Genomic DNA, 26,552 nt, shown 5'->3' with positions numbered 1-26,552 from the left:
TAGGAGTATTTATATAGAATGGATTAATGGCTCTGGTTTTCGATGTATGGATAGGACAGCAAAGCGCATAAACAGAAACAATCAAACGAAACAAGCATACAATGAACCGCAAGGTTACCCTGAGCATAGCCACCATCAGGATGACGCACAGTTATATTAGCCCTCAAAAACAACCACAGTGCTGGCCCTATGCCTGCAGGCGCTACATGAGTTTGCTTCCTCTTTGCTCAGGCTTTGACATTGGTAACATACATCCTACCTTGATTTACTGCATCACAACTTCAAACGCAATTATTGTGGATCTACCGCTGCCGTTGCACACTCCAACTAACGCCCTGGGTTTCCACTCTGCTGGGGTGGAGGAAATCGGAATACATACCAGTTATGGACAACCTCCCTCAGGAACTGATTATACGAATTCTCGAGTTTTGTGATGGGGACGGAATCGTTCATCTCTCCCTAGTAAGTCGCTCGCAATTTAGCCTTTTTTTGTCGAATCGCAACTCACATATAAAAATTGTTCCTTTTAGACATGTAAAACCTTTTCTCAAATTATAAACCATTCTAAAATATTCGAGCTGCAGCGTGAATTGCAGTCAAGCGGGTACCAGCTCTCTCAAAGCGGGCTTCAACTAAAGGAAGCGGGGAATATCGTAGCGCTACTGAACGAATTTCGCAAATTCCGAGACGGTAAGCCCCCCTCCCCTCCAAACCTCTGGCCTGGCCTACCTATAATGTCTTACTGATGACAACTGCCACTCTGCAGGCTGGCTATATCTCAAACTCGGAAAGCCTCTGATGCTCGAATCCACTGATCCCGATATGCGGCTGTACGAGTTGGGCCAGGGATACTACGCCGCGGCTCTCTCTACGTCCTTTGCGCTACCTGGGGTCATCAAGCTCACCAATTTGCACAACGGTTCGTCGACCAAGCTGTCCCTCGGTGTACAGTTTAGCGAGTTCCAGATTGATATGAGCCAGGAGCTTCTTGCTCTGGTCGCTATCGAGGCGCATGTGTGAGTCTCGGCTTTTTTGTCATTTTTTTCATCCCAGTTGCGCTTTGACATTCAACTTTTGAGTTTCTTTTTCTTTTTCTTTTACTGTTAGTACTAGAAGTTCAAGCATTTATCTCCGTTCGAGCGATACTGGACACTCGCATCCTGCTGCCCTCCACCCTGACTGGACTGTTCAGTTGCCGTTCAATGTGGAGCGTAGATCGAGCGGTATTTTTGTGGAGATTATGGATGAGCTTCTGGCGGTCAAATACGTTTCGATCGAGAGGGACGTGTCCAACATCTTGATATGGAACTGGAAATCTGGACTCTTGCTCAATCGTATTGAATGTCTCAGCATGTCGTGCACCTTTGGCTTTCTCGGTACCGACAGCTTGCTCTTGTCCCAATCTATAAAAGACGCCGGCGTCAACGTCGTGGTGTACACCAACGTACGGTCCGCGAGCGTCCCGTCTCCAGACTCTCGTGCCGTGTTTGATATCTCGCAGTACCCGATGGCCAAGCCGAGCTTCGAGTTTGGTTTTCCCGAGTTTTCCCAGGGCGCTCATGCGTACTTGTTAATGAGGTCGGAACCCGCGCCGACTCTCGGATCGACCGGTCCAGCGAAATTCATGCCTCGGCCTAGTTCGCGCATCGTTCAGCTCAGCATGTCGGTTGTTCAGAGTGTGGGTCCTCAGCGCGGGCTGCGCCAATACCACATCTTCCTTAGTAAAACGCAAATTCTCAAGTGCATGAAGATGTACGACGACGCGCCTACCGCCAAACTTGGTCCCGGTTCTGAAGCCGACTCCGAGTCGCCGATACGAATCCCCTGGGAACGGTGGGGCGAGCACGCTACACGGTGGTTCGGCACACCGGCGGCCATGAGTCCCTGGATCTGCCGGACGCACGGAACCCGGTTTATCCAGGCACACCCTTATGTCGGTGACGACGACGGCGGCAACGAGCATCCGCTCGAGTACCTCTCCGTTCTCGAGTTCCACCAGCCAACGATTCGACGAATGGCCCAGCTCGGGTGCGACAAGCATCTCTCCATGTGGAATTCGGAGCAAGGGCGGCAGCACATCGATTGGAACAGTCCAGACGAGGTGCTCGAGTATTTTACCAACTCGTTGCGGTCGAGACCGAACGTTGCGGTAGAGGATGACGCCGTGTTTGTTGATATCATTGACGAGACGGTGCCTTCGTATACGCCGTTCAACGGACAGATCCTCGTGACGCGTCTCCCCTATCGAATAGTAACCCGGAGACGGCCGGTGCCCAAACATTCTGGCTGGATGATGGATAATAATCTTATTATCGGGATGCCGGTAAGTCGAGTGCGGTCTGCGAGTGTACTCGTTGATGGTGAGTAGAGTTGGCAGGGAGATGAACTGGAGAATATGCAAAACGAACATATGACGATATATACCCCGATGGCGTGAATCCTCAAAGCCTTTTGTATGGTTAATGGTTCCAGGGTGCTTTTGTAGTTGTTTTACGAATGGAGGTTTTTGAAGTGGTGTGTGTTTAATGTGAGTGCTAGGCCCTTGATGTAATTTGTATACTCGCATGGAAAGTAGTATGGACAAGTTGCGCATACATGACCCCCCTTTGTTATGACAGAACCAACTAGCTGATTGTATCCGAATTGCGTTCCTATATGCTCGATGGCCGTCGGTATGGCTGTTCGAGGCCCCAAAGTAAACCCTAACTGCATTTACATCAAGCCGAAATATTCGTATCAGGTGTGAGCAGATATTAATGCGGAAAATCTCGCCATGTGATTCGGCCAGGTTGTTATAGGATATTAATTTACTAGATCGGCGCCACATAGAATCATCGTTACCAATAAAGGAAATGTTACCGTAAAAGCAGTCACACAAAGTACTAAAAGGCGCCGGCACTTGGGTGTACGCGTTCAGCATACGACATCCCGGCCGGCATCTAACAGCTTCACTTTGCTAAGGATGAACATAGGATTTGTGTATATATAGTTTGAGCGAAGCACAGTAGGTTTGTAATTGTGGCAGCTGCATTGGTATGGATGATCGTTCCCGGGATCCCTGGTAAGGTTATGCTATGACAATGAATAAAAACGTGTTTTTTTTTGACTTCGATCATATCAATATAGCCCATACAGGATACTGCATGAAGCTGGTGTCGGGTTTGGCGTTGGCGCAGCCGGCGGAGGAATCTTACACGGGATTAAAGGTGCTCGGAATGCTCCAAAGGTAACGTGCATCTATCCATTCGGGATTGCATTATGTATAGTCGCTAAGGAACGTGAGTAGGGACTTCGATTCGAAAGTGCGATACACGCAATTAAATTGCGCAGCCCAGCTTTTGCTGGTAGTTTTGCCGCATGGGCTGGCCTTTTGGAGGCTTTTGAATGCGCGGCAATAAGCTACCGGAAAAAAGATGATATTTGGAATGGAGTGCTATCAGGGGCCGGTACTGGCGGGTGTTTGGCTGCAAGAGGTAATGATATAACGCTCATAGAAGTTTAACTAACTCGCAACTCATACAATATATATGTATCAATAAGGCGGGCCTACCAGCGCATTTTTTGGAGCCATGGTGGGGGGGACAGTTATGGGAACATTTGAATGCGTTAGTTTGGCGTTTAGTTGGTATCTTAATAAGTCCAATCGGTCCGCACGACCACCCAGTAAGATCCAGGTTTACCAGTATCACTTCTACTTAACTTAACTCCTTGGTGTTGTCTCAGTTCCTCAAACTAGTACTTCATAGCACCCTATCGCATACATTCTTTGGAAGAGATATTTTACTGGCATGTGGGTACATCCAAGCTTTCTCTTCATGCGAGATGACTCTGACATAAACTCTAGATTTGTGAATGAAACTGGTTAGGTTCGTCACACGGGCTGGGTAATTTGGAATAATTTACACATAGCACCTGTATTACATAATGTCAATGTTGCCACCACTCTTAGTACAAGCCTCTGTTGTCTCGAGATCCGACCCTTGCGTGAAATGAGACTTCGCCTTGTACAAAAGTAGTTATAAATTCAATAGCTCCATATTTTAGCATCGATTGATCTGTGTGCAATCAAGCAACAAAAGCTTGTTTGTTACTGGTATGAAATGACTTTGAGGTAACTCGGGACTTGAAGAACTTTATCCCAGATGTAGTTTGATACCGGGATGCTTTCAAATTGAGCACCACTCTAGAAAGCCACTATGTTGTCTGTGTGTCTTATCTAATCTATTGAGTTACTTACCGCTTGAGCTACGAAGTTATCATCTAAGTTGCCGGAGTCTTGGATTGAGGCTACTGATACGGAATGTTATGCAATAAGTAGCGCCTTCAAGAGGCAATATTCGCCTCGTACTTATGACCATTTCATGTCTGCGCACCTATAAAATACGCTCTGTGAGCGCTCCTAGTTCTTCACTCCGGTAGTCACTTCCCACTTTTCTTACTCTTCTTTCTTCAGCGCTAGCGCTTTCGTGACAGGTTCACTCTTCAGCTCTTCATCTTTACATCATGTTCTCCAAGTCGCAGGTCGCTTCCATTCTCCTTGCTCTCTTTGCTGCCACCGCAGTCAACGCACACGGTGCCATCGTCGCTGTCAAGGGCGAGAACGGCGTCAACGGTCAGGCATTTGGCGTTGTTGACACTACTCCCCGTGATGGTACCAAGCGTAACCCCTTCCAGGTCAGTTGCCGTCTACTGTATGTGGGGTAAGGGGCTTAAAACTAACCGGATGGACAGACCGACACATCCATCATCCGTGACAAGGAAATCGCCAGCGGCGATGCCCAAGCTTGCGGACGTACCCTCGCCGGTGGTGTGAACGATATGGCCGCTCAGATGTCCGGTGAGTCTATTACCGGGCAAGTACACACCTTCATTTGCTTATATCCCCCATTCAATCAGAGGCATCTTCTGCTGGTCTTGCATCGGTTGGCTCCGATGGGTCGGTCACGATGACTGTTCACCAAGTCAACGGTGACGGCGCTGGTCCATACACATGCGACGTCTCTGCGGACGCATCTGGCCAGAACTTTGTGGCCATGGAGGTGACGACCAATGTGCCGGGCCAGAACTCGCGTTCGCAAGCCAAGGCTGAGGACTTCCCGCTTGTGGCTCAGATGCCAGCGTATGTGATGACATATTTTCTCTGAGTATATGCGCTGACTCTGGGGTTCGTGTGAATGTAGGGGTACGACGTGCACTGGTGGTCCAGACGGCAACGCTTGCATTGTGCGATGCCGCAATGCGGCTCGTGCCGGACCGTTTGGTGGATGTGTACCGGTTACAAATGCTGCTGAAGCAGGAGCCAAAGGCAAGGTGAGGAGTGTTTTAAAAGTTGTTTTCACAAGAGTATGCTTATGCTAATGATGCTGTGATAGGCTCCTGCCAAGCGGGACGTGACGATCGCCGAGGCGGAAGAGGCACTCAGGGAGGACATGGAGAAGCGATCTGTTCAGGCTGAGAAGAAGAGGTACCTGCGCACTCGTGTTGCCGGTGTCAAGGCCGGATACTGGATCTAAGAGTGTGCGCGAGCGCAAAAGAACAGTAGTTGACTCATGTATTAGATACACCATATATGAGATAATGGGATGGTTCATCCTTAAATTGGCTGAGAAGTAAAATGTTATCATTAAGGATAGACAACGTTTGTTGGGCTTTCCTATCTCCCGTGTAGGTTCATGATAACTGCACCACTCACGAACTCGCCTGTTTTTAGGTGTCTGTTTAATTAGTCACTTAATCAAGTAGAGCGAATCCTAGTTCACCAGTTTGTATGCGCATGATAATCAGTGGGGATGAAATTATCGATTCTTAGCTAGCCGTTCGAAGAACATCCAAATAAGATACTGTAACTTCTTGCGAACTTGATGAGTATCAGAATGACGTCATTCGGGGAGCCTATGAGCTCCACGTCTTCCTGGCACCCCATCGATTCGTCACACGCCAGCTGCGGGGCCATCGATGGTTCCTTCCCCATATCTATACATGCGAACCCCCGAAACCTTTATGCACGTTGCGTGCTTAGTATTACTGATGGGGTGCCTTTGTTACCTAATCCGTACATAAAGGGATGTGTTACTATTTGAGAGCTTTGCTCTAAATTTCTAGCGCCCGCAGCCTCTCGAAACCAGACTGGGTGAGATATGGCAACAAGTCCCCGAGACATGTGTAACTATTGACACAGCACTGACACAGCTCACACAAGAATAATTACAAAATCCAGCCTGCCGTAGCTGAGGAAAAAGAAGTCTGTGCTATTAGCTTAAGCTCAACTGAAAGGTTGCACTGGAAAAAAAGTCAGGTTAGTCACCAACTCAATAGCTTTCTAATAATAGAGATAAGCATGGTGACTCTTATTGGGCGTGTCACCACAGAAGAGCCGGAACCGGTAACTCGATAGCGGCCCAGGCCCTAGTGGCTGTGACTGGCTGCTCTTGAATTGCTGCTAATTTGAGAAGCTTGGCGGCAACCCTGCTGACCTCATGGGATGGCTGAGGGGGTTTAAGAGACGAGAACACGAGGTTGGCTTGGCTCCACGAACGTTGGCATTCTGCTGAGATGTCCGACTCCCAACGAAAGCCCCCTTCACGCAGTGGGACTGTGACCACAACAGCAGTATCTTCTACCGCTACTCGCAGTGCGACCAGAGTTCCCTCGCGCGTTAATACCAATCACGATCTAGAGAGGGGAAATGGTCATGTTGACGGACAGCTCGACCAGATCAACCAGGCCATGAAGCCCAATGGACTAGGAGACGATGGAACTCGCCATCACCACCACCATTTAGGCGACTTCAACACTATACCCGCACCAAGGCTTTCTGGGCAAAGTTCAATGGCGCAGGGAAGAAACATGTTCCGGGCTGGGTTGAATCAGCTAGTAATACCGTGCGCCATTCTTGTGAGTCCAGTCGTATGCGCGGAGGCATTTCGTGTATGGGCTGACTGAGCGCTTAAAGGGCTTAACCTATTGATCGTCTTCGTCCCTCTTTCCTGGGCCGCCCACTGGGCCAATTGGCACTTTGCCACTTTTGCGTGTAAGTCACTCAATGTTTTATGCGATATATTTAAACTAATCAATTTTTCTTAGTGTCTTTCCTGGCCATCGTACCGCTCGAAAAACTCTCTGATTTCGGCGGCGAACAAATGGCGCTCTACTTGGGAACAGTCAGTTGTTTATACAATATAGTGTTCATTTTGTTCATCTGTTCTTTAGTCGCTCGGAGATTTGTTGGTTATTACTCTTGACAAGTAAGTGCGTACGAACTTCTCTTCAGCCACGACTTTAACTCGTTTACTAGCGTGGTTGAAGCTACTTTGGCTATCATTTTGCTTGTGCACTGCGAACTCAAACTTGTCCAAAGCACACTTATTGGTAAGACAAATTGGCAAATTTATGGATGCATATCTAATATGCCTATATAGGTGTCATTCTGTTGCATTTACTTCTTGTACCTGGAACTGCATTCTTGACGGGTGGCGCCCAGATTTGGGAGCAGCATCTTAGACCACACCCCACCCAGCTCAACCATTCGCTTCTCACCTTTGGGTAAGTTTCCCAGTATATGCCAAGAACATGTCATTAACATGTCTCACAGCGTTATAACACTATTGCTCCCTGTAGCATTATTTGCAGCCCTCCTGAATCACTCGCTACTAGCTCGGGAGGCTCAACTGCGGCTGTAGCAGCGCGTCTTATGGCGAGAGCCGGTGGTGAGAGGAGGGACTAGCGATCAAGGAATCTATGATTCGCGCCGCCGAGAATCTTGCCGTGACAGATGCCAGCCGGGGGCGTTCCTCAAGTTTAGCCGCGGGCTTGCTATCCTTTTGCTCATTGCGTGAGTCCCCAAGCTGTCTCCTGTGCTTATCAAAGCTGACCTATATACTATTAGATACATCGGTTCTCGCATCTACCTCCATAATCCACCGGGAAAACAATGCTCTTGATCTCCACCCCAACGCCCCCGAGATCGAAAAGCGCATGGAAGCAGAGGTTGAGAGAGAACAACCCGAAATCGGGCCATGGTTCGGCATTGTGTTCTCGCCATCGTCGTCGCTCTTATCGCCATAACCGCCGAATGGCTCGTCAAGAGTATCGAAGAAGTCCGGGACAAACAGACCATCAGCTCCGAATGGTTTGGTCTCATCTGCTTCCCTTGCTCAGTTTTGCGGCCGACGGATTGATTGCTATCATTTATTTCATGAAGGCGGTTTGTTTCCTGAAACCCCAGAGTCCGGATGAGCTTGCCAAGGCGAGAAGCATCGATCTGAGTATCCAGTTTGCGTTGTTTTGGGTTCCAGTTGTAGTGCTTTTGGGATGGTGGACGCATCGTCCAATGTCGCTCCTATTCGGTGAGTCGGCCTAAACTCTGATCCAGAGCGACACATAAGCTGACGGGGTTGATCTAGACTTGTGGGAGGTTGCTATTTTGATTGGCGCCTGCTTCTTGGTGAACTATGTGACTGCCGATTCCAAGACAAATTGGGTAGAAGGGATGATTATGGTCTTGTTCTACGTTGCCATCGTGAGTTTAACCCGCTTTGTTCTTTCTTACACTTGTTAACGACTCCTTTAGGCTCTGGTTGCGTGGTTCTATAACGGCCAACCAGAAGTTCACGAGATGCTCCGGTGCGAGAGTGTCGCAGATTCCCTCGCAGTAGTTGCGAATGGGCTCGCTGGAACCGGAGGCGAAGCGGGTCACTAAAGAATGTCTAATTTCACCAAAGAATACTAACGCATTTATTTCAAGAGACTATTTGATTCTGATACCTGTATTTCACCCTGTTGTTGTGACTATACCTCTGTATACCGTCTCGTTCCCGTATCTTGAACTCGTTGACTGAGAATAAATGCGAGAATTGTTAAATATGATTCTGATACATTTGATTTTCTGAAAGTAATTTCTATGATACATATAAGCATGTGGTGTGGTAAGGACACCCATAGCCTAATGGAAGTTCTGAATTGATTATTGCATCTTTGCGTGGGTAGCACTCGTGCCTGAAAAAGCTCCAATATATGGCTCTGGCTACTATTAGATCACGCCAGGTTTGCTCACATTAACGATATAGTGTAAGCTCCATCTATCCATATAAAGGCTTAGACTTTCCCGGCTTCTTCTGATATTGTGGTCCTGTTGAAACACCTCTATTCACTGTAAGCCTCGATGAAGATTCGTTGTAACGATATCTAAGGGCTCAACTCAAAACTGAAGCCAATGAAGCCTTGATTTATACCTCATGTCTAGCTTATCAGCATCTTGCCTGAACGGCGCCATGAATCGTACCAGTCTCGATCCAAAGCCATTCGTTAAAAGCCCGCTTTTCTCGACGTCGATGATTCAAACGATAAGCGCACATCGATTCCATCCAAACACTAATCTCGATTAAAGGAAACAAGAAACATATCAACACGATTGCTACACCCTGCACCTTACGTCCTGGGCTTCTTAGACTTGCGTCATCGCCCTCTCGCTTTCGAGAGCGCTCTCCGTTGTCTGATTTGCCCACTTCTTTTTGATAATCCGTTGCAAAGATCTTTTGGCTTCGCTATCTGGGAACGTGTTCAAATCATAGTACATTCCTGCATGTTCCAATAACCTGTGGGTTTCGGCTTAGCTTTACTTTAGTAAAAGCCAAAAAGGCAGCGCGTACCATTCGGGTCGAATCTCAACCACGGTTCGGATGAAGGGTCGTGTGGTCAATACGAATTCGTTGAAAAGCACCCATTCAGGTGTGCTATCCAAACCACACGAAGGATGAAGTCCAACCACCTATAAAGGCCTTAGCACATGTGTGGAAGGTAACATCCAACATACCTGGTGGTCCTTGACGGTGGTATAGGTGTTCTTATCGCCCTTGTGCGCAACTTGCATAAAGAACCCACAGACCAAGGCTTGACGAACGCCAAGAGACCTTTTCCGCTCGTCTTGAATCGAGACCAAGTCTAAATCGAAGCGCTCCATCGATCGTTCGAGCTGATTGCGCACATTTTCGGCTTGTTGGAGCGCACGCTGGGAGAGGTAGTTATTCCAGCACCAGTTCTTGTCGTCCTTGTCTACAGGTAAAAGTGTGTCAGCGATTTTGGTGGGTGAGATCTGGCTGACCGGAGCTTACTGTTGTAGTAATTGTTATAGACGTTCAAGAGAGTCAAGTGGTCACCGTCCGGAACGGTGAGAAGGCTCTTTGCTGCGTCGGCTTCTTTGCGCTGATTGTTGGGTCGGAGCCATACGTTAGGTACTGAACAAGCGTATTCAGTTTTCAACAATCACATATTAGTTGGGCTCATGCTTACCCGAAAGCATAGCAACAATGGTCAGGATTTCATTACTGCATTTGAATTCGGGGCTAACGATCAACATCTTAGCCAACTAAATCGACAAAAAAGTAGTTAGAATGCTGTTAAATCAAGACGATCAATACCATACCTGGGGGTCCAGGGGGAACTCGGCCATAATACCACCAAGAGGGGTTAATTCGCCTTCATCGTTCAGGGCTGAGAGGTAGTTCAATAGCTCGAGCGCACGCATGATTGTTTCAGGTGCCGGTGCGTCTACGGAACATTAAGGACCTGTCTGAACGACAGGATTCTGTGCACTTACCCATGTAGTCGAAATGTACAAGGTCTGTGATCCCAAGCTTGACCAGTTCAAGGACAGTGTTTGCCAGATTAGAGCGCAGAATTTCTGGATACGTTTGTTCTTCGAGTTCTTTGATGTAATCCTTTTCAGTGTACAAACGGAAGCATTTGCCTGGATGAGATATGAATTTAGTGACAGGTGTGAGAGTTGATAAAGGCTCTATTACCTGGCCGTGTTCGCCCTGCTCGTCCAGCACGTTGTTGTGCACTAGCTTTTGAGATCGGAGAGACAAGCAAGGACTCGACTCGAATCCTTTAAATTCTGTATTAGCCACCTGATTACCTTTGCATTGGCTGGGTTAACCTACCTAGGGTTGTAGACTTTTTGCTTCGAGAACCCAGGATCGACGACATACACAATACCATCAATGGTCAAACTAGTTTCGGCAATGTTTGTCGAAACAACAACTTTGCGGCCGCCTGGCGGTGCGGCATCGAAGATACGCTGTTGCTGGGCGGGAGGTAGAGATGAATAGAGCGGGACGACAAGAAGCGGTCCGGGTCCATCTACACGAAAAGGAAACTGAGTATGGGTCGAGATTGGGATTGCGTCATCGACACACCTTTACCACCAGAACTCAGACCTTCTGCCTCAATCTTGATTTTTCGGCAAGCATCCTCAATTTCTTCTTCACCAGTCAAAAACACCAAAATATCGCCCTCGTCCTCTGCTTGATGAATCATGAGCACCGTCCTGATAGCGGCTTCCACGTAGTCAGGCTCAGGCTCCTGTGTATAGAAAGTCTGCCAATCTTGTTAGTACTCGTGCTGAAAATGGCCTCCTATATATCTTACCTCGACTGGGAAGGTTCGTCCAGGAACTTTGAGTAGTGGAGCAATGGTGCCTTCTCCACCAGTTGAGAAGTATTTCTGGAATTTGAGCGCATCGAGGGTGGCAGACATGACCACAATTTTGAGGTCTTTTCGGCGTCTGGCAACTTCCTTAAGGAGGCCTAAAAGTGGTCATTCGATCAGTAACGCAGAGCATAATGGTTTGATGGAAATGGATTGAGAGATTAAGGCGAATAGGATGGCACGTACCCATGAGAATATCTGTAGCAAGAGTGCGTTCATGGGCCTCATCGAGAATAATCGTGCTATACCTTGAAAGGTCGTGGTCGGTCATTGCTAGGACGTGATGTGAGATATCAACTACAAAAATAGATAAGAACGTTCGCATACCTTCACGAAGTAACATTCCATCGGTCATGTATTTCAAGAATGTGGTGCCTGGCTCGGTCATATCCTCGAATCGAATCGAATAACCCACTTGTTTCCCGAGCGAAACTGTGCGAGAGTATATCAGATTTCTTGAACAACCAGTGCGTTACATGCACTATTGGAATCGTAGGACCTACCATCCATTTCCTCAGCCACACGCTTCGCAACTGACATGGCAGCGACTCGACGAGGCTGTGTACATGCGATAAGCTTGCCACGAGCGTGAGGAATATCCGTGTATGCAACAAATTGGGGTATTCTATGGCAAAAATGAGACAGTTTCAGGTGGCAAAGAGGTTCTGCTTACTGTGTTGTCTTTCCGGAACCTGTTTCACCAATCATAACGACAATCTGGTTTTCATTGAACTTGAAATATCCAGAGCCGATAGAATTGAAAAGTCAGCCTCATTCCGCTTGAATCAACGCGCGAACGCCCGAGCCAAGTCGTCTGTTGCTCACGATCTTGTAGAATTCCTCCATCTGTGCAAACACCGGCAGCTTTTTGCGTCCCTCGAGAATTTTTTTGTATTTTTCAGAATATAGTTGCCTCGTAAAAGGATTGTATTGTCCATTCTATTGTGGCTGTATCAACAGCTGTTTAATTGATAAGCTGAACGCACATACCAGGATCTCCTTTGCCTTGTCAGCTTTGACCTTGCGTGGGATGCAGCCATCAAAGGGGTCTTCGTATCCCTCGGCCTTGGGAGGCACAGTTTTTACGTGGGCAAGGTACGGATTCTCCCTGTTCTCGGCGCTGGCCATTGTGGTCGACAAATTTAGAGAAATGAGATTTCGTGTCTTGGTCACGTGATGTCCTAACACATAGAATAGCTTAGCTCATCAAATCGAGCGCTTACCTCGTCCCACTCGTAAGTTTCTGCATGCTGAGGCGTTGGGATCGAATCCAACATGCTATTATCGAGTCGTTCCCTGCTCGAGGTACTAAGCCTCATCTTATATGGAGTCTCTATGAGCTTGAACCTGATGATGAGCACCGTGCCTATTTGCAACGAAAAATCACTCGACTTGGTGCGACTGAGCACGACTTTCTACGGTGGAGGAATGCCTGTGTTGCATACAGTCTACCTGAAGCTTTGGAAGCACTGAGGAAGCCAGATACCCTTAATATGGTACCTATGAATACACCACTCTGGGTAACCACCCATCTGCTGCGTCGGAAAGCCCAATCCGTTCGCCATGTATCGATTGCAATCCATCTTGCATTGGTCGCTGTTCCTAGCTACGGTCCTCTCGTCTCTGCATATGAGCAGCCTCTAATATTGGCTCTCGAAGAAGCATCCCGCCATGATTTAACCCACGTTCTTCCCGCACTTATTTCACGGATACTTGCTCTCCCAAGAAAGCACCACGCCAAAATCCTCGCGATATTATGCAGTCACCAACTATCGTCATCCCCGCTGGCTGCTATATCTCTACAAATGGTTCTTAATGACATAAATGCGCGCTCTATGCTTCTTCCAAGCGAAACCTGGCGGTCCATTTGGGATAAATGGGTGATACTTCACCCCTTGGGAGATAACTTTACGGCTTCACTTCGTCTACAAATCAAAGACCAAGGTTTTCAAGCACCCTATCACATTAATAAGACACGAGCTTATACCCAAAAGGCCACGTACTTTCCGGATCGCACAGTTCCTTCCCGTCATAATCCAACTTTAGCCGCCCTAACAGCTGCTGCGTACTCTAAACAGGCGTCCCCTCGACTCTTGTTGAGTATAGCTTCCATGCTCGCAGATGGATTCTTTAATCAATATCCCAATCAAGGGAGGCGCCATCGCTCGATTCCCAGCGTTACTTTCCTTACTGCTCTGATATTGGGTCTCGTTCGTAAGCGCGCATACTCTCGAGCCGTGCAAGCCTGGAAAAATGCCGAAAACAATAATATTGACGTCACGCCGAAATTACTGGAAGCCGTTTTATCAGCATATATTTTGAGCGGTAACTTTGAGGAAACGGTGAAATTGTTGGACATGTATACAAAACCTTTCTCAAACTCTGAACTGGAAGTTGGTCAACGATATAGACTCCAACTGTCACCCAAAATAATCACGCTCCTTGTATCTCAACTTCCAGCTGCCGCAAAGCATACTGCATTCAGACAAGCATATAGACGATGGGGCATCCAGCCTGATAGTAACGCTCTGGAAGCTGTCATGCTCGGTGCAGCAGAAGTTGTTACAAAAGAATCTCAGGTCCACTTCGACATAAGTAGGAATATGCAGGAACTCAAGGAGGGCCTCAAAAACCTCTTCCGAAGTCAGCCACTTCCACCTGAACCACCTCTAGAACAGGACATCCTCTTACCCGGCCCATTCGACAAAAGACACTCTATTCGGTTATTTCGAAACGTCCTGATCCGAAATTGGCCTTTCATCGGAGGCGTAGAGCACGGATACTGGAAAGGACCTCTCGACAAGCAATTAATCCAGTTGTTTATCCCCGTCCCGCTAACCGTGCGCCACCGTACTACTGATGACCGTGCAGGCGTCCAATTCCACCCAAGTCCTCTTCATCCATCACCTACGCCCTCATATCCACACGCATGCCCCACGAGACGAGCATGGACAGCCTACCTGTCCATTATAGATACAAATGAAGTACCTGGAGCACTAGGGTGGATGAGATCCGCTGACGAGTTCCTTCGTATCCGTCCTACTCCTGTGGATACACCACTTGATCTTTTCCGACCTGAACGGGCTGCTATAATCGATGTGTTGATTCGGTGGGAAGATGCTATTCTTTCGGGGGAGATTCCTATCGAAAGGGCGTGGCAAGAAATAAAGGAGAGGGTTACCGATGGGGTAGGGGAAGAAGGGGCGCTTAGATCGTGGTTGATCGACTGGCTGGGAGACGAATATGTTCCGAGCCGAAGTGATGTTGCGAAAGCTCGGATAAGGATGAAGGAAGCAACGGCTGGGTCTCTTTCGAATGTTTAATGGTAGGCTCGTCGAATCTCCGGGTAAGGGGCAGGTTGTGATTAACTACTTGTTATAGGGAGGCGTGCGTCTTGTCGGATATTCGGCTCAAACTACATTGGGGTTTCCGTTGATTGTACCACTTGGCATGGAAAACACACAGAAACCTTAGATGCCACATCCACTAGCTGGCTTTTGGCTATATGCTCAATCCCCTTTGATCAAAGATGAATATATCAGAAAATCACGTCCAATGCGAGGGCTATCTTGCCGATAATCGTGGTGCGGTCTATTGAGCTCATGAGGGCAATATTTTCAAACTCTGTAACCTTCAATAAACACATACAGGTATACTGGAATCGGATACTGCCAGCTGATGAACTTTGCCGAGGTGTCGATTCTGGTTCCATTTTCACTTTGAATTGGGTTGGTCTATTGAAATATTCCTAAGAAATGGGTATTGAAAGGTGCCACAGCCAATTACAAACATCATGGAATGGTATGAAAGACCAGACACACTCCGCCTTTGACTTGAACTTTATGTAAGAATAATCCGGCGTATCAACTCACCTCGAAATACAAGTCGCATTAGAAACAACGACTCTAGAAACTCCGTCGGTTGATGGCATTTAATATATACGTCCCTGTTTATACAAATTGTAGAGCCATTGTCTCTAGTAAACTGCATCACATGCACAGTTATCATCGAAACGGGCCCGGGATCGGATATAACTTTCTGTAACATTCAATTTTTATTAATGGAGTTTTAACAGATAGCCAACAGCTAAATAGCGAGTATCCGGGTACCCCCTGTGCCTAATACAAATTAAAAGCAATAGGTATGCAAAATTCAGCGTATAATTAAGTTGATCAATGAAGGCGTTTGAGCGTGACCTGCGAGAAACGCTCAGCCGATACTCCGCCCTTCTACCGAGTCCCGACCGGCCATAGCCTGATATAGCCGAGTTTTTGCGATTCCAGACCTCCACTTCGAGTGTCGATCGAGGTTGATCGGCTGTGGTGCCCAACCTCTCCCGTCCTCTTCCTTTATCCCCGGTCACGGTACATTGACACGGTTTTCCCTCCACACCATTCAAAATCAGCCCCGACCGACCGTGGCCGGCTCGTAATCTTAGATAGGTTATGGCGTAGTGGGGTTGACACATGAATTCCCTCAACAAGACACTGGCGTTTATTCTCAGTTCATTTATAGGTACTGTGTCCTCATAGGCGGAGACTTAGCATTTAGCAATAAGGTGTCGCACCGGTACCCACCGGCATTGAGTCTAGATGACTGTCGTTTGTCGGGCGCAACTACTGATCTCGTCATTTGCAGTATGACCATTCTGGAAGTATTAAATTTATTACCAGGTCGGACTTCGGATCTCAGCCCCCAGTTCCTTGCCACCGAACGGGAGGCTTTCAGTGCGGCTTGAAGTTGAGGTACACAGGTGTTGGGCGAATTACTCCGATAATCACTGGCCGGTTGGTCTAGGTGTCTGGACGCGACAAACGGTTTACCCCATAGAGTTCTTTTAAGGAATGCGTCTATGCGCCATTCGGCCCGTTCATGCTTCAAACCCGCATATAGATATGTCAAAGCCGTCCAGTAGAACTACCGTAGAGTATAAAATCAGAGCATTATAGCCGAAAAGTGTTCACTTCGAGCCTCAGTTCAAAGAACAGCACCCAAAGATATCAACTCGCTAAATCCTTGTTCATTATGCACAGAATCCCTAAGTGGCAGCCAGATATTGCCTACACTTCCGGCAATGTGGTCTGCTACCAAGGTAAGTACATTTGGTCTATACGTCGAGTGTAGTATAGATTGATAGTGTACCGACAGGCGCCATATGGACTGCGATCCGGTGGAACCAAAATGAGGTTCCTGGAGGTCCAGCCGGGTAAGCCCGACGAGCAGTCGGTTTAGGTTGCACTTTTAATGGAATTTATGCACTAGTGCCTGGAAACAGAATTTCAATGACGCTTGGCAACGCAATATTGCTTATACCGCTCATAGCGTTGTCACATACAATGGTAGGTAGATTTAATAATCATAAAGTACAGTGTGAGCTGACCAAAGGTTATAGGTCATTGGTGGTCTGCTAAGGAATGGAATCAAAACCAGGTTCCGGGTGGGCCCTCTGGGTAAGTAAAGACAACACACTTAGATGATATAGTCTCACGCAAAACTTGCAATAGTGTGTGGATCGACCTTGGGCCTGTGTGAGCATGCTCGCAGTGGAGTATTGTCCCAGAGCCGGTTTTCTCGTCTGGAATGAATGCCTGAGACTTCAGTGTAGTTAGTTTGCTCTCAACTCAGGTTAATGACTGTATTTTGTGAAACAAATGCATCCATGTATCTTCTTCGTTTTGATTGTTGATTGGCTCCTACTGATCACCACACATCAAATGAAAGAGAACACATTGTATATGCCACTGCCATTCTTATTCGGAAAACCCAACCGATTGAGGACTAAGATACATTTTCTCGGTCCACAGTAACCCTTATTCCTACTGAGCGTGCATAATGTGCACAGTAATATTGCTATTTCCATTCGAACGCATATCTCTCTATTCAGCCACTTCGATAGACTGAGCGAATCGGAACACATTGTTCGGATCCACTGCCCTCTTGATCCTTGCCAAACGTTCATAGTGGTCGCCATAGTATTGTTGCTTCCACTCATCAGCCGACAGCGTAGGATCAACATAGTTCGGGTCTACCCAGAACGCCTCGTCAGTTTCGGAGAGCAACAGCTTCGGGTACGCTCAACTCACAAGCCTTCTGCGGGTTCGGCTCCAGTGCTTTGAGCATTCCATCAACGAACGAAATGCCATCCGAGGGGAAGGCGGTATTCGCAGGCGTGTATCCCCACCATTGGTACGAAAACAACGCATCTCGGCTAGCGAACGATGTTGCGTCTGTCCCTTGGCGAGAGATCGCACCACCGTAGCCTATGAGATATGATCAACGAAAACTGGGTGTAGTAGAACCATATATACGTACTGTAGGACTCGAACCACCACGGTAGTGATGCGTTCATTCCTGCACTAAAGATGTACTCGCACATACTGTCCCAGCGCTCGGGGATCACCGAGTCATTCGTCATCAGTGACTTTCCGAACACGTTCAGGCGCCGGGGAATAGTCGATGTCGATAGAGGTGCGATTATACCACCATACCAGTCATGAGCCTGTGAGCTCAGACGCCCAGGGCTGAACAACGTCGTCCAGTTTGCGGTGTATGCGTTGAACTGGTCTTGGGTGCCAAAGTACACACCTCGCAACTGCCAGAGATAGGGCTGGTCAGAACAGTTCTACTATATGCAGTTTGGTGTTACATACTTGTAGAGTCAAATCGCTTGCAGTAGTAGCTCTAGCTACCCGTGATGCAAGCCATGACTCGTCAGGTGCGGATGCAACAGTGGCCTGCCAGCGCTGAAAGATCTGACTGAGCTGTGTGCTGGTGGTGACAGCATCGTAGTCAACGGTATAAGTGATCACGCTAGGGTCGGTTGGTAGCGTATCCATGATCCACTGGGTGACAATGCCGAACGAGGGTGCTGCTCCGCGGATGGCCCAGAACAAGTCAGGCTGGTTCGTGTGAGAGGCAGTTAGGATGGTTCCGTTAGCAAGCACGATCTCTGCTCCGATGACGCGATCCTGGGCAAGACCATGGCGTCGGGACCAGGCTCCCATGCCACCGAAAGATATATGACCCTGAAACAAGTGCATGCGCGGTTAGTATACCTCGTGTTAGGTGTGAGTTGATAACGTACACCGGTGCCGACCTGTGGGGAGAACAGATGAAGATAAAACCTTTGTGTCAGTTGTATTTCTTGGTGGTCAGCTGCGATGCACTTACGGTTTCAACAAACCCATGTGGGACGCTGCGCCGTCCCTGGTCCCAGAGCTTCCGAGCCATATCACCCAGGCGATTTCCAGTCTGGATATATGCGGTGCCATCATCGTGGACAACGACAGACGTCATGTTCGACAAGTCAACCACAATGGCTCCATCGACCCCTCCGAGCTGTTATTAGTTAGAACGGCTGGTGGTATTTATCGCTTAAGTATGAGACTTACATCATAAGAGGCATACGAATGTCCTCCGGAGCGTGCCGCGATTGGTACGCCGCTGGCAGCTGCGCATCTCACATATCTCTGGATATCCTGTGCGGTAGTGCTATATACGACAAAGTTGTAAACGGGTGGTTTGACTGCTTCGGAACCAAAACTTACGGATACACAACCGCAGTGGGGTTGTAGAGCAGGCGCTGATTGAAGGTAGCATAAGCGGCGGCTTCGTAGCCGAAACTAGACGGCAAGATAACGGTGTCGTTCGTACTGCCCTGCTGAAGACAGGTAGCAAGGTCCTGGCTCTGAGCGGCAGCGAGTGAAAGTGCGAGAGCACCGAAGAGAAGGGTAGACTTGTGTGCCATAGCTAAGCAAAAGATGAGAAGAGGATGAGTCTGTGAGGCGGATAGCAACACATCTGCCCTTTTTAACGCGTTAGTGTCATGGAAGGTCAAATGGGTAGGAAGAGAGCATATGTATACGAACAATGCTTCGATAGCCCCAGCCAAGGAAGCTTATGGATAATGACGAGATTAGAACCCACGATCAGGGAAGAAGCACCGATATTCATGCAAGTATGCATAGTGTTGGAAAAATGTGAAATGTGTCATTCCACTACCCCTCGTGGTGAGTCCAAATCTCAAAGTGTGGCAAACCTTCGTCGTGATTTCACCAAGGACGCTTAGCCAGACGGTGTACAGAGGCGAGCTGAAGATTCAGACTGATGGAAATAGCAGTGAGATCTGAACAGCACTTCGGATATAATGTGCGAGTCTTGATATCCAGAAAATCCTCACTTTGGGGTTCCACTCTTGAGACGCTTGGGACGAGAAAAGTGTAGCGAGAATCGAAGTTTGAGTCTCGCTAAGCGGTATATTCATATTCGCACAGCGACAGACCACTCTCAAAGCCTCGCAGCGTCAAATGGGCTCGTTCACCTCCACATAGCAGAACACGTGACGTCCTCCACCTCTCCACCTCCACTTGATTTGTCTCGGAAGAAAATAACTATAGCGATAGCACGTGAGCGATAGCCTCCACTTGTATTGGATAGCGATGTAACTCATTTCCAAGTGATCACGTAAGTCATCGCGGACCGCTAAGGTTTTGTGTTGCGGTCTACGTTATGTGGGCCTGACTATCAGTGCCAACATGTGACCCAAGAAAGAGGAAAGAAGCTGGAATATTGGCGAAGATATTTCATAGGGCTACTCTAGACCGCCATTTATCAATATTCAATATTTTATTTCTCTTGACTACACATGTGCGTCAGGAATCCGAGGCTTGTCGCTACCAGTACGCCTCCAGTACGCCTAATTCTTTAATATCCACACCTATTGATCTTGTCGCCAAGTTTGAATCATTGCTTCAAATCTCCCTCACAGGTCTGAATTCGCTTTTATTCAATACAGCCGTGCCATCCTTTCACGGGAGGGGATATTATTGATGCTGCTAAAACCCAGTCGAAAGAAGGGATTTCACATTCTTATGCCATCTATAGATTTAAACAGCCCAGCAGCTAAATAGTCATCTGTTCTGATCTAATCGGTCGCTCAGGGAGAAAGCATATGAGCAGCGTAGAATTCAATGGGTAGGTACATTGAGATCTAGTCTTTTTATAATCGAATCAATCTCAGAAAACAAGACCTTAAACCAGCCGTCTATAATAACCTCGTAGCATTTAGCAAGCACCGTTGTCGGTCCAGGCACTATAAGTTGCAGAGTCAGATGGTGTGATTCGAGCGCATTCTTTATTCAACTTACTCGGACGCTCCTCCAGGGAACTCGTTCTGGTTCCACCATTTGGCGGTCCACTTGTGGCCTATTTGACTTTTTGTTAGCTTGCGTACTGAATCGTGGCAGATGAATGACCTTACCATTGTAGGAGACAACGTTTCCGGCAACATAAGCGAGATCGGAGCGCCATGCGGAGAGGCTGCCACATCCGGTAGTAGGGGGCTTCGTGGTGGTGGTTGGTGGCGCAGTAGTGGTGGTGACAGGAGGCTTGGTAGTGGTGGTGGTGACAGGCGGCTTGGTAGTGGTGGGCGACGGTGCGACGGTACCAGGGCTTCCGGGGCCAGCTCCCATGTTGTTCTTGATGTTATCGAACTTGGAGTAAGGGTAGTACAAGTGGTTAGGAGTGCTGTCGAGTGCGCCAATGTTGGAAGCGGTGATGGAAACGAGACTGTCTGTTCCCTTCTTGTCCGAGGAAAGTTCCCAGAACATTCCTATAACGATTTTGAGAACCTCGGGCTATTGGGTATTTTGGATTCAACTCACCTCCACCGAGACCCTTGCTCTTGATGTATGCGGCCTTTTGGCGGATGACGTTGGGAGTATCGTAAGAGACAAGCTCCTTCTTGGAAGAGTCGTAGCTGTAGCTGGATCCACGAGATGAATCTTCGAAAACAGCGGCGCCGGCTAAAGGAAGGGCCTTGTAGTCGTATACGCCTGCCTCCCAAGTACCGGGGCCAATTCCGTTGAAAGGTTGGCGAATCCCATTGGTGCTCTCGAATGCGCGACCGTACAGAGGAAGACCTAATATATGAGCGTTAATTATCATACATATCAATATAGGAGGGTGATGCCACATACCCATGACAATTTTGCTGGTAGTAGCACCGTTGGCAGTGTACCATTTGATGGCGGAATCAGTATCGGTGTCAGAGTTGGTTGGTCCGTAAAGGTTGGCTTGGTCGTCGGACTAAATAAAATGTCAGTATTAGAGCTTAAATCAATAAAGTAACGTACAGTAGTGGACCAGGAGCCCGCATAATCGTATGCCTGAAAAGAAAGTCAGTGGACAGATGCGGGTAGCGGTAGCAATAGACCCACCATCAAGTTCCAGAAGTCAACGACTTGTCCATTTGGGAAACCAACAGGTTTTGGTAGTTGGACTTGCCAGCTGGGACAGCGGCCTAATATTTCGTGATGAGTATTCTATACGCTCCCAATGTGGATCGCTGCACTCACGGTAATTTGGTAGGGGTTAGACTCGCCCTTCTTGGCTGCGTGTGCGTCGAGAGCAGCCCTGAGCTCAGAAAGAAGTGAGGCGTAGCCTTGGGCCTGAGCTCCCGCAGCGGGGTACTCGTAGTCAATATCACTAGTCGGTAAATTCAGCTGTCATTTACAAATGTGATATTCGATGCCACTCACATTCCGTCAAGACCATTGTCCTCAAGAAGGGTGATGGCTGAAGAGACGAAGGTTGCGCGGGCTGAAGGGTTGGTCACGAAGTTGAAGTGCCCGGCCTGAGAGTAAGTCCATCCTCCGATGGAAAGGAGAACCTTGAGAGAGCGGTTCTTCTGCTTGAGGAGGTATAGTTGCTTGAAGTTACCCTGTATCCGCTCAAATTAGCCATGTGCAGCAAATACAACCAAACATGGACTTGCGTAGACGTTGTTCCAGTGTCATTCCAAGAATCGCCGTCGTCTGAAAAAAAAAAAATAAGCATGTGGTACCCGGCGCTACAAATAGATCTTACAGTGTTTCTAATGTAAATTAATTTGAGTACGATCGACCGCAGAAAGGATAAATAATACTCACCGCCTGTCAGCATCGGGGTCAGACAATTTGATGGCACCAGTCGAAGGGTCGGTATCAGCAAAGCTATATCAAAGAATCAGACACGGTAAAACCTCCTTGTTGCACTTTTCTCACCTGTAGAGAACATGGGTCAACTTGCTAGCATCGATGTTTTGGGGGTCTGTCAAAAAATGAATCGTTGGTAAACATCGCCAACCCAAAAATTCAGAACCAAGGAAGTTGTACTGACAGAAGGCACGCGCATAAATGCCCCAGTTTACAAAGTAACCAATGTTAACCTTGCCATTGGCACGCTTATCGAGGACGGCGACGCGCTCGTGAAGAGGCTGGGGAGTAACGGTACGGTTGGAGGGAGGGGTGTTAGGGGCGGCCTTGGTAAGGAAGTTTTCAGGACGGTGGTGAATCTGCGATGCAGCAGCAGAGAGGGCAGCGCCCAGGGCAACGAGGAGCGAGAGTGTGTGCATCTTTGCTGTGGATGAGCTGAAGTGTTCAGAACTGGGATTTCAACTATCGGAAGCATGCCTCACTTATATACTAGGTATCAGCTTGATACTTTGTATTATTTTGTCGAGTTGTGTCAGTGCGGTGTAGTCCCGTGTAGCATATACCTTCAAGGACCACGGCCAGTGTGTGCGCGCGCGTCGGCGGCCTTAGCCTGCATACGCGATCACTACCGAAGTGTCCCATACGCTCTCCCCCGCGCAACTTGCCTTCGAGATAGGGTACATAATTAGCGCATTGCTTGCGTAAATCGTGGCCAAGCCCCGAGCATACCTGTTATGGTAGGCGGTTGCCTGAGTGTCCCGAATCTGGAACAACAGACAGGAAACCATGTCATTGAAGCTTGCGGTCACGAACCATTGGGTAATCGCGAATCAAGCTCGGTTAGTAGAAACTGCACATGACTGCCGCTCCTTCGAGTCAAGCGCTGTCCCCAGAACCACAGTTTTCCCATCCTCTCACAAGGCTGGTCGCCGAACTGACCGTCCGAGATCACGAGGAGAAACAACATACCGCTCAATTTCACCGCCCAAACACGAAATGCAATATGGGCAGAGCCGATCAGATCAACCTCGCTAAACGGGATGAACATAAAAAAAAGCGGGATCAATTCACAAGCAAAATACACAAGAACAAGTCGCAACCTCTAATTCAGAAAAGTCCCAGCAAATCATCACTCGCCTGTTGTGGCTTTTGCTGTTGAGGTTGTTGAGGTTGCTGCTGCTGGGGTGCGCCCAAAGCACCCATCGACCCAAACCCTCCGCCAGCCGAGATAGGCGACATGGTCCCCCTACATTCGGCGACCCAGCCGTCGTGGGGGACATAACAGCTGCGTTGCTTCCTCCTAGACTCATCGAGTCGCTGCCGAATATATCGGCCAAGTCGGCCAGCGGGTTTGATGAAGTGAGGATCGCGGCCGGACTGGTCGTGAGGTTGAGGTTCGCGAGCGAATTGGTCTGACCCGTGCCCCCAGACACGGGCTCATCAAAGTCGAGCAGGTTCTCTGCTTTCCGGCCTGCGGCTACGGTCTGTAACGCACGCTCGACATCTTCTTCGAGGCTGTGAATGTATGTTAGTATACCATGGAAATGTAGAGTATATCAAACATTGATGGGGAGCAATAAAAAGGGCCGAGCACATGAATGTGTCGTTTTTGGGAGGTAGCCGACAGTCGGCGTCCCAAGCGAGAGCGCTACGGATCGATGCGACACAACAATGACCGAGTCACTCGGAGAAGTGGTCCGGAACACCAGCATCCCATCAATCTGAACGGGTCACGCGATCCCCGTTCTCAATCACGAGATCAAGTAAAGGGATGCAACTCACTCGGCGCCTAATCCCTTTGAACCAGATGCACCCATACGTCCAGTTCCAATAAATGTCTCTGCAGGCTTGTGGTAAACGCTTGCAAGACTCGACAGGTCGCGAATAAGCTCCTCGAGCACCGGCACAGGGAGAGATGTACGTGGTAGCTCGATAGGTGGTCGCATAGCGAGGATAACAGATTTACCTAGGAAATGATTATTGCGTGAGGAAGAAAGTTTGGGAGAGAAAAAATACTGACCTGCACCTGCATCGGAGCTCAAAGATAGCAGCCTCCAGTATATGTACGCCCGATCACGGACGTCGGGACTATCGCAGTCTTTCGTAGCGGTTTGTAACACGCGTTGGACGACAGCTTGGGATGGCCCAGGTTTCTTCAGGAAGAGTTTAACTGTTGCCGCAAGGATCTGAAGTTGCACCTAACAAAACGCAAAAAAAGAAAATCAAAAAAATTCAGCGGGACTAGTACATCCAAATACGCACCGGATATGCTTCTTCTAGGAACGAATCCACAAATCCTTCGAGCAAATCACCAGCGTTATCGATCTTCTCCGCGTGTTCACCAACGATCCAAACCAGACTGGCGCGGGCTTCTGGTTCATCGAGCTCTTCGAGAGCAGTGCACACTATTGGGATCACACCTTCATAGCGCGAGGGGTATTTACGCAGGATATCCTGTATGCAAATGTGTTATTACTAGATTTGGAAATTTTATATAACGATCTCGCTCACCTTTACGGCCACAATAGCCTCCTGAACAACGTAGCTGACCCTTGTTGCAATAAGGTCCAGTAGAACATTGACACATCTTTCGGCCGAGGCCTCGATCTTGATAGCGCAGTGTCCAATGGTTTTAATCGCACGCCTGACGAATTCCACATCGGCTTCAGATGCATATCTAGGGCGCCAGGTTAGAACCAGTAGACAACGTAGAAGGTGAGGTGGCTCGCTCTTTCAGTTCACTCAGCAGCGTATCTACGTTCTTTTCCGCAGCCAGTCGGACCATGATATCTAGTTTTTCAACCTTGACATAGGGAGGGTCGTTGTACTTGCAGAAGAAAACACGCATTTCATTCTGAAGTAGGTTCGGCTCAACCTTTAATTCCAGGTATAAGCAACATCCCAAGTGCCTAAAGAATTGTGAAACGGCTGACCTGGAGCAGTAGATTAATATTTCGCAAGGCGACCCACTGAACCTCTGGCTCAGCAGAGATAAGCGAAACCAAAGGAGGTGCCATCTTGCGGATAAGTTGGGTTTGGAGTTGTTGGCGAGTTACATGCTTGATATGCGTCATGACTGCCTACTCTCATCCGATATAAATTAGAAGATCCTTCGCAGTTCGTTTACACAACACACACACCTTGATGGCAGCCAAAACGACACTACCATTCACGTGCTGGAACTGAGGCATAATTCTTTCACAAATATGCTCGGCCTCTTTTCGTCCGTAGTACGGAAGCGTGCAAGACAATTGAGAATAGTGACACGGCCCCATTCTGAGCATTCGTTGAGTGCGACAAGGAGTTTGGAAAGGATGTCTTGGCTGAGCTCGAAGAGTCCTCGGCTGTCAGGCTCGGACATTTCAAGCGTGGTTGTGTGAATGTCAACGAGAGCAGCGACGGCATTGGAGACAACCTAGTGGCACGGAATATAAATTTAGAAGCACTATAAAGATTGACAGCACAACTGACCATTGGGTTGCTGTCTGAAACCATATCAAGGAGCTGCTCGAGGAACCCATTGTCGATTGCTAATTCGGGTTTGAGTTCGTAAAGTTTGGCAACACAGAGCGCGGCAGTCTTGCGGACATAAGGGTCTTGGTCCTTGAGCGCCTTGTGAAGCGGATCCGAGAGATAATCGATAATTTTCTCAGCGCGTAAGCAGCCCATTGTTCGAATTGCCAGTGCTCGGACAAGAGGGTTAGGATCATTAGAATCCTAAGGGCGATGATCAGATATACCAAGCGGGTTTCAAATGATAACTTACCTTGACAAACGTATTCACTGCAAGAATGACAAGCTCAGGCTGAGATTTCGCGTAGTTCATGAGATAGAGATAGACTAGTTTCTTTTGTTCGAGATCTTCGGTCTGCATGTTCTTCAGCACGTCGGGAAAGAGACCAGATACATCCTTCCCGACTGTCATGTTCGCAATGACGCGTTTAATCGCATCTTTTCGCCGGTCACGATACTCAGAGTTGAGATCCGCTCTTAATTCGTAATTTTCGCCTGAAATAGTCTCAAAGGCGTGAACACAGGCCAGAGCGAAAGAGGCTTACCCTTGCGGGGCGCTGGGCGGGACATGACGGTCGA

At 48.3% G+C, this 26,552-nt stretch overlaps 8 protein-coding genes across 8 annotated transcripts; 5 read left to right on the top strand and 3 right to left on the bottom strand.

Annotated features, from left to right (window-relative positions):
• Nucleotides 1–384: 384 nt before the first annotated feature.
• RhiXN_07735 (F-box protein) lies at nt 385–2,437 on the top strand (the record flags this gene model as incomplete). The annotated part of the gene is made up of 5 exons (XM_043327551.1): nt 385–462; nt 531–690; nt 767–1,016; nt 1,108–2,323; nt 2,369–2,437. 5 exons carry the CDS (start codon nt 385–387, stop codon nt 2,435–2,437), a joined length of 1,773 nt encoding a protein of 590 aa, XP_043182936.1.
• Nucleotides 2,438–4,503: 2,066 nt separating this feature from the next.
• On the top strand, nt 4,504–5,513 carry RhiXN_07734 (uncharacterized protein; the record flags this gene model as incomplete). Its single annotated transcript, XM_043327550.1, has 5 exons — nt 4,504–4,674; nt 4,732–4,837; nt 4,897–5,119; nt 5,181–5,310; nt 5,373–5,513. 5 exons carry the CDS (start codon nt 4,504–4,506, stop codon nt 5,511–5,513), a joined length of 771 nt encoding a protein of 256 aa, XP_043182935.1.
• A 1,039-nt stretch (nt 5,514–6,552) lies between these two features.
• On the top strand, nt 6,553–8,698 carry RhiXN_07733 (Sodium/calcium exchanger protein; the record flags this gene model as incomplete). The annotated part of the gene is made up of 13 exons (XM_043327549.1): nt 6,553–6,631; nt 6,715–6,894; nt 6,953–7,030; nt 7,084–7,160; nt 7,210–7,244; nt 7,295–7,368; nt 7,419–7,542; nt 7,618–7,706; nt 7,772–7,831; nt 7,886–8,018; nt 8,158–8,345; nt 8,403–8,518; nt 8,570–8,698. The coding sequence occupies 13 exons, from the start codon at nt 6,553–6,555 to the stop codon at nt 8,696–8,698; spliced, it is 1,362 nt and encodes a 453-aa protein (XP_043182934.1).
• A 744-nt stretch (nt 8,699–9,442) lies between these two features.
• Nucleotides 9,443–12,615, bottom strand: RhiXN_07732 (Helicase associated domain (HA2); the record flags this gene model as incomplete). Its single annotated transcript, XM_043327548.1, has 17 exons — nt 9,443–9,593; nt 9,648–9,766; nt 9,812–10,050; nt 10,110–10,232; nt 10,288–10,363; nt 10,421–10,545; nt 10,595–10,744; nt 10,800–10,885; nt 10,941–11,139; nt 11,196–11,376; nt 11,428–11,585; nt 11,674–11,760; nt 11,815–11,919; nt 11,991–12,112; nt 12,161–12,219; nt 12,313–12,426; nt 12,478–12,615. The coding sequence occupies 17 exons, from the start codon at nt 12,613–12,615 to the stop codon at nt 9,443–9,445; spliced, it is 2,232 nt and encodes a 743-aa protein (XP_043182933.1).
• A 119-nt stretch (nt 12,616–12,734) lies between these two features.
• On the top strand, nt 12,735–14,810 carry RhiXN_07731 (uncharacterized protein; the record flags this gene model as incomplete). Its single annotated transcript, XM_043327547.1, has 1 exon — nt 12,735–14,810. One exon carries the CDS (start codon nt 12,735–12,737, stop codon nt 14,808–14,810), a length of 2,076 nt encoding a protein of 691 aa, XP_043182932.1.
• Nucleotides 14,811–16,512: 1,702 nt separating this feature from the next.
• On the top strand, nt 16,513–17,019 carry RhiXN_07730 (carbohydrate-binding domain protein; the record flags this gene model as incomplete). Its single annotated transcript, XM_043327546.1, has 5 exons — nt 16,513–16,579; nt 16,636–16,693; nt 16,750–16,826; nt 16,880–16,937; nt 16,992–17,019. The coding sequence occupies 5 exons, from the start codon at nt 16,513–16,515 to the stop codon at nt 17,017–17,019; spliced, it is 288 nt and encodes a 95-aa protein (XP_043182931.1).
• Nucleotides 17,020–17,363: 344 nt separating this feature from the next.
• RhiXN_07729 (FAD-binding domain protein) lies at nt 17,364–19,234 on the bottom strand (the record flags this gene model as incomplete). The annotated part of the gene is made up of 8 exons (XM_043327545.1): nt 17,364–17,512; nt 17,571–17,747; nt 17,800–18,079; nt 18,138–18,512; nt 18,572–18,583; nt 18,658–18,825; nt 18,879–18,978; nt 19,035–19,234. 8 exons carry the CDS (start codon nt 19,232–19,234, stop codon nt 17,364–17,366), a joined length of 1,461 nt encoding a protein of 486 aa, XP_043182930.1.
• A 1,316-nt stretch (nt 19,235–20,550) lies between these two features.
• RhiXN_07728 (adaptin (adaptor HA1/AP1 adaptin gamma subunit)) lies at nt 20,551–26,543 on the bottom strand (the record flags this gene model as incomplete). The annotated part of the gene is made up of 25 exons (XM_043327544.1): nt 20,551–20,578; nt 20,634–20,691; nt 20,747–21,097; nt 21,150–21,407; nt 21,465–21,573; nt 21,621–21,653; nt 21,705–21,787; nt 21,839–21,972; nt 22,026–22,207; nt 22,354–22,360; nt 22,416–22,478; nt 22,530–22,575; nt 22,645–22,879; nt 23,711–23,975; nt 24,243–24,426; nt 24,481–24,658; nt 24,723–24,914; nt 24,972–25,137; nt 25,169–25,335; nt 25,394–25,540; nt 25,601–25,677; nt 25,728–25,875; nt 25,932–26,177; nt 26,227–26,468; nt 26,519–26,543. The coding sequence occupies 25 exons, from the start codon at nt 26,541–26,543 to the stop codon at nt 20,551–20,553; spliced, it is 3,624 nt and encodes a 1,207-aa protein (XP_043182929.1).
• Nucleotides 26,544–26,552: the final 9 nt, after the last annotated feature.

Source organism: Rhizoctonia solani, chromosome 9 (assembly GCF_016906535.1).
Source record: "Rhizoctonia solani chromosome 9, complete sequence".
In the NCBI taxonomy this organism is placed as follows: domain Eukaryota; kingdom Fungi; phylum Basidiomycota; class Agaricomycetes; order Cantharellales; family Ceratobasidiaceae; genus Rhizoctonia; species Rhizoctonia solani.
The sequence above is the reverse complement of the archived record's forward strand: the minus strand, read 5'-3'. Positions and strand labels throughout refer to the sequence as shown.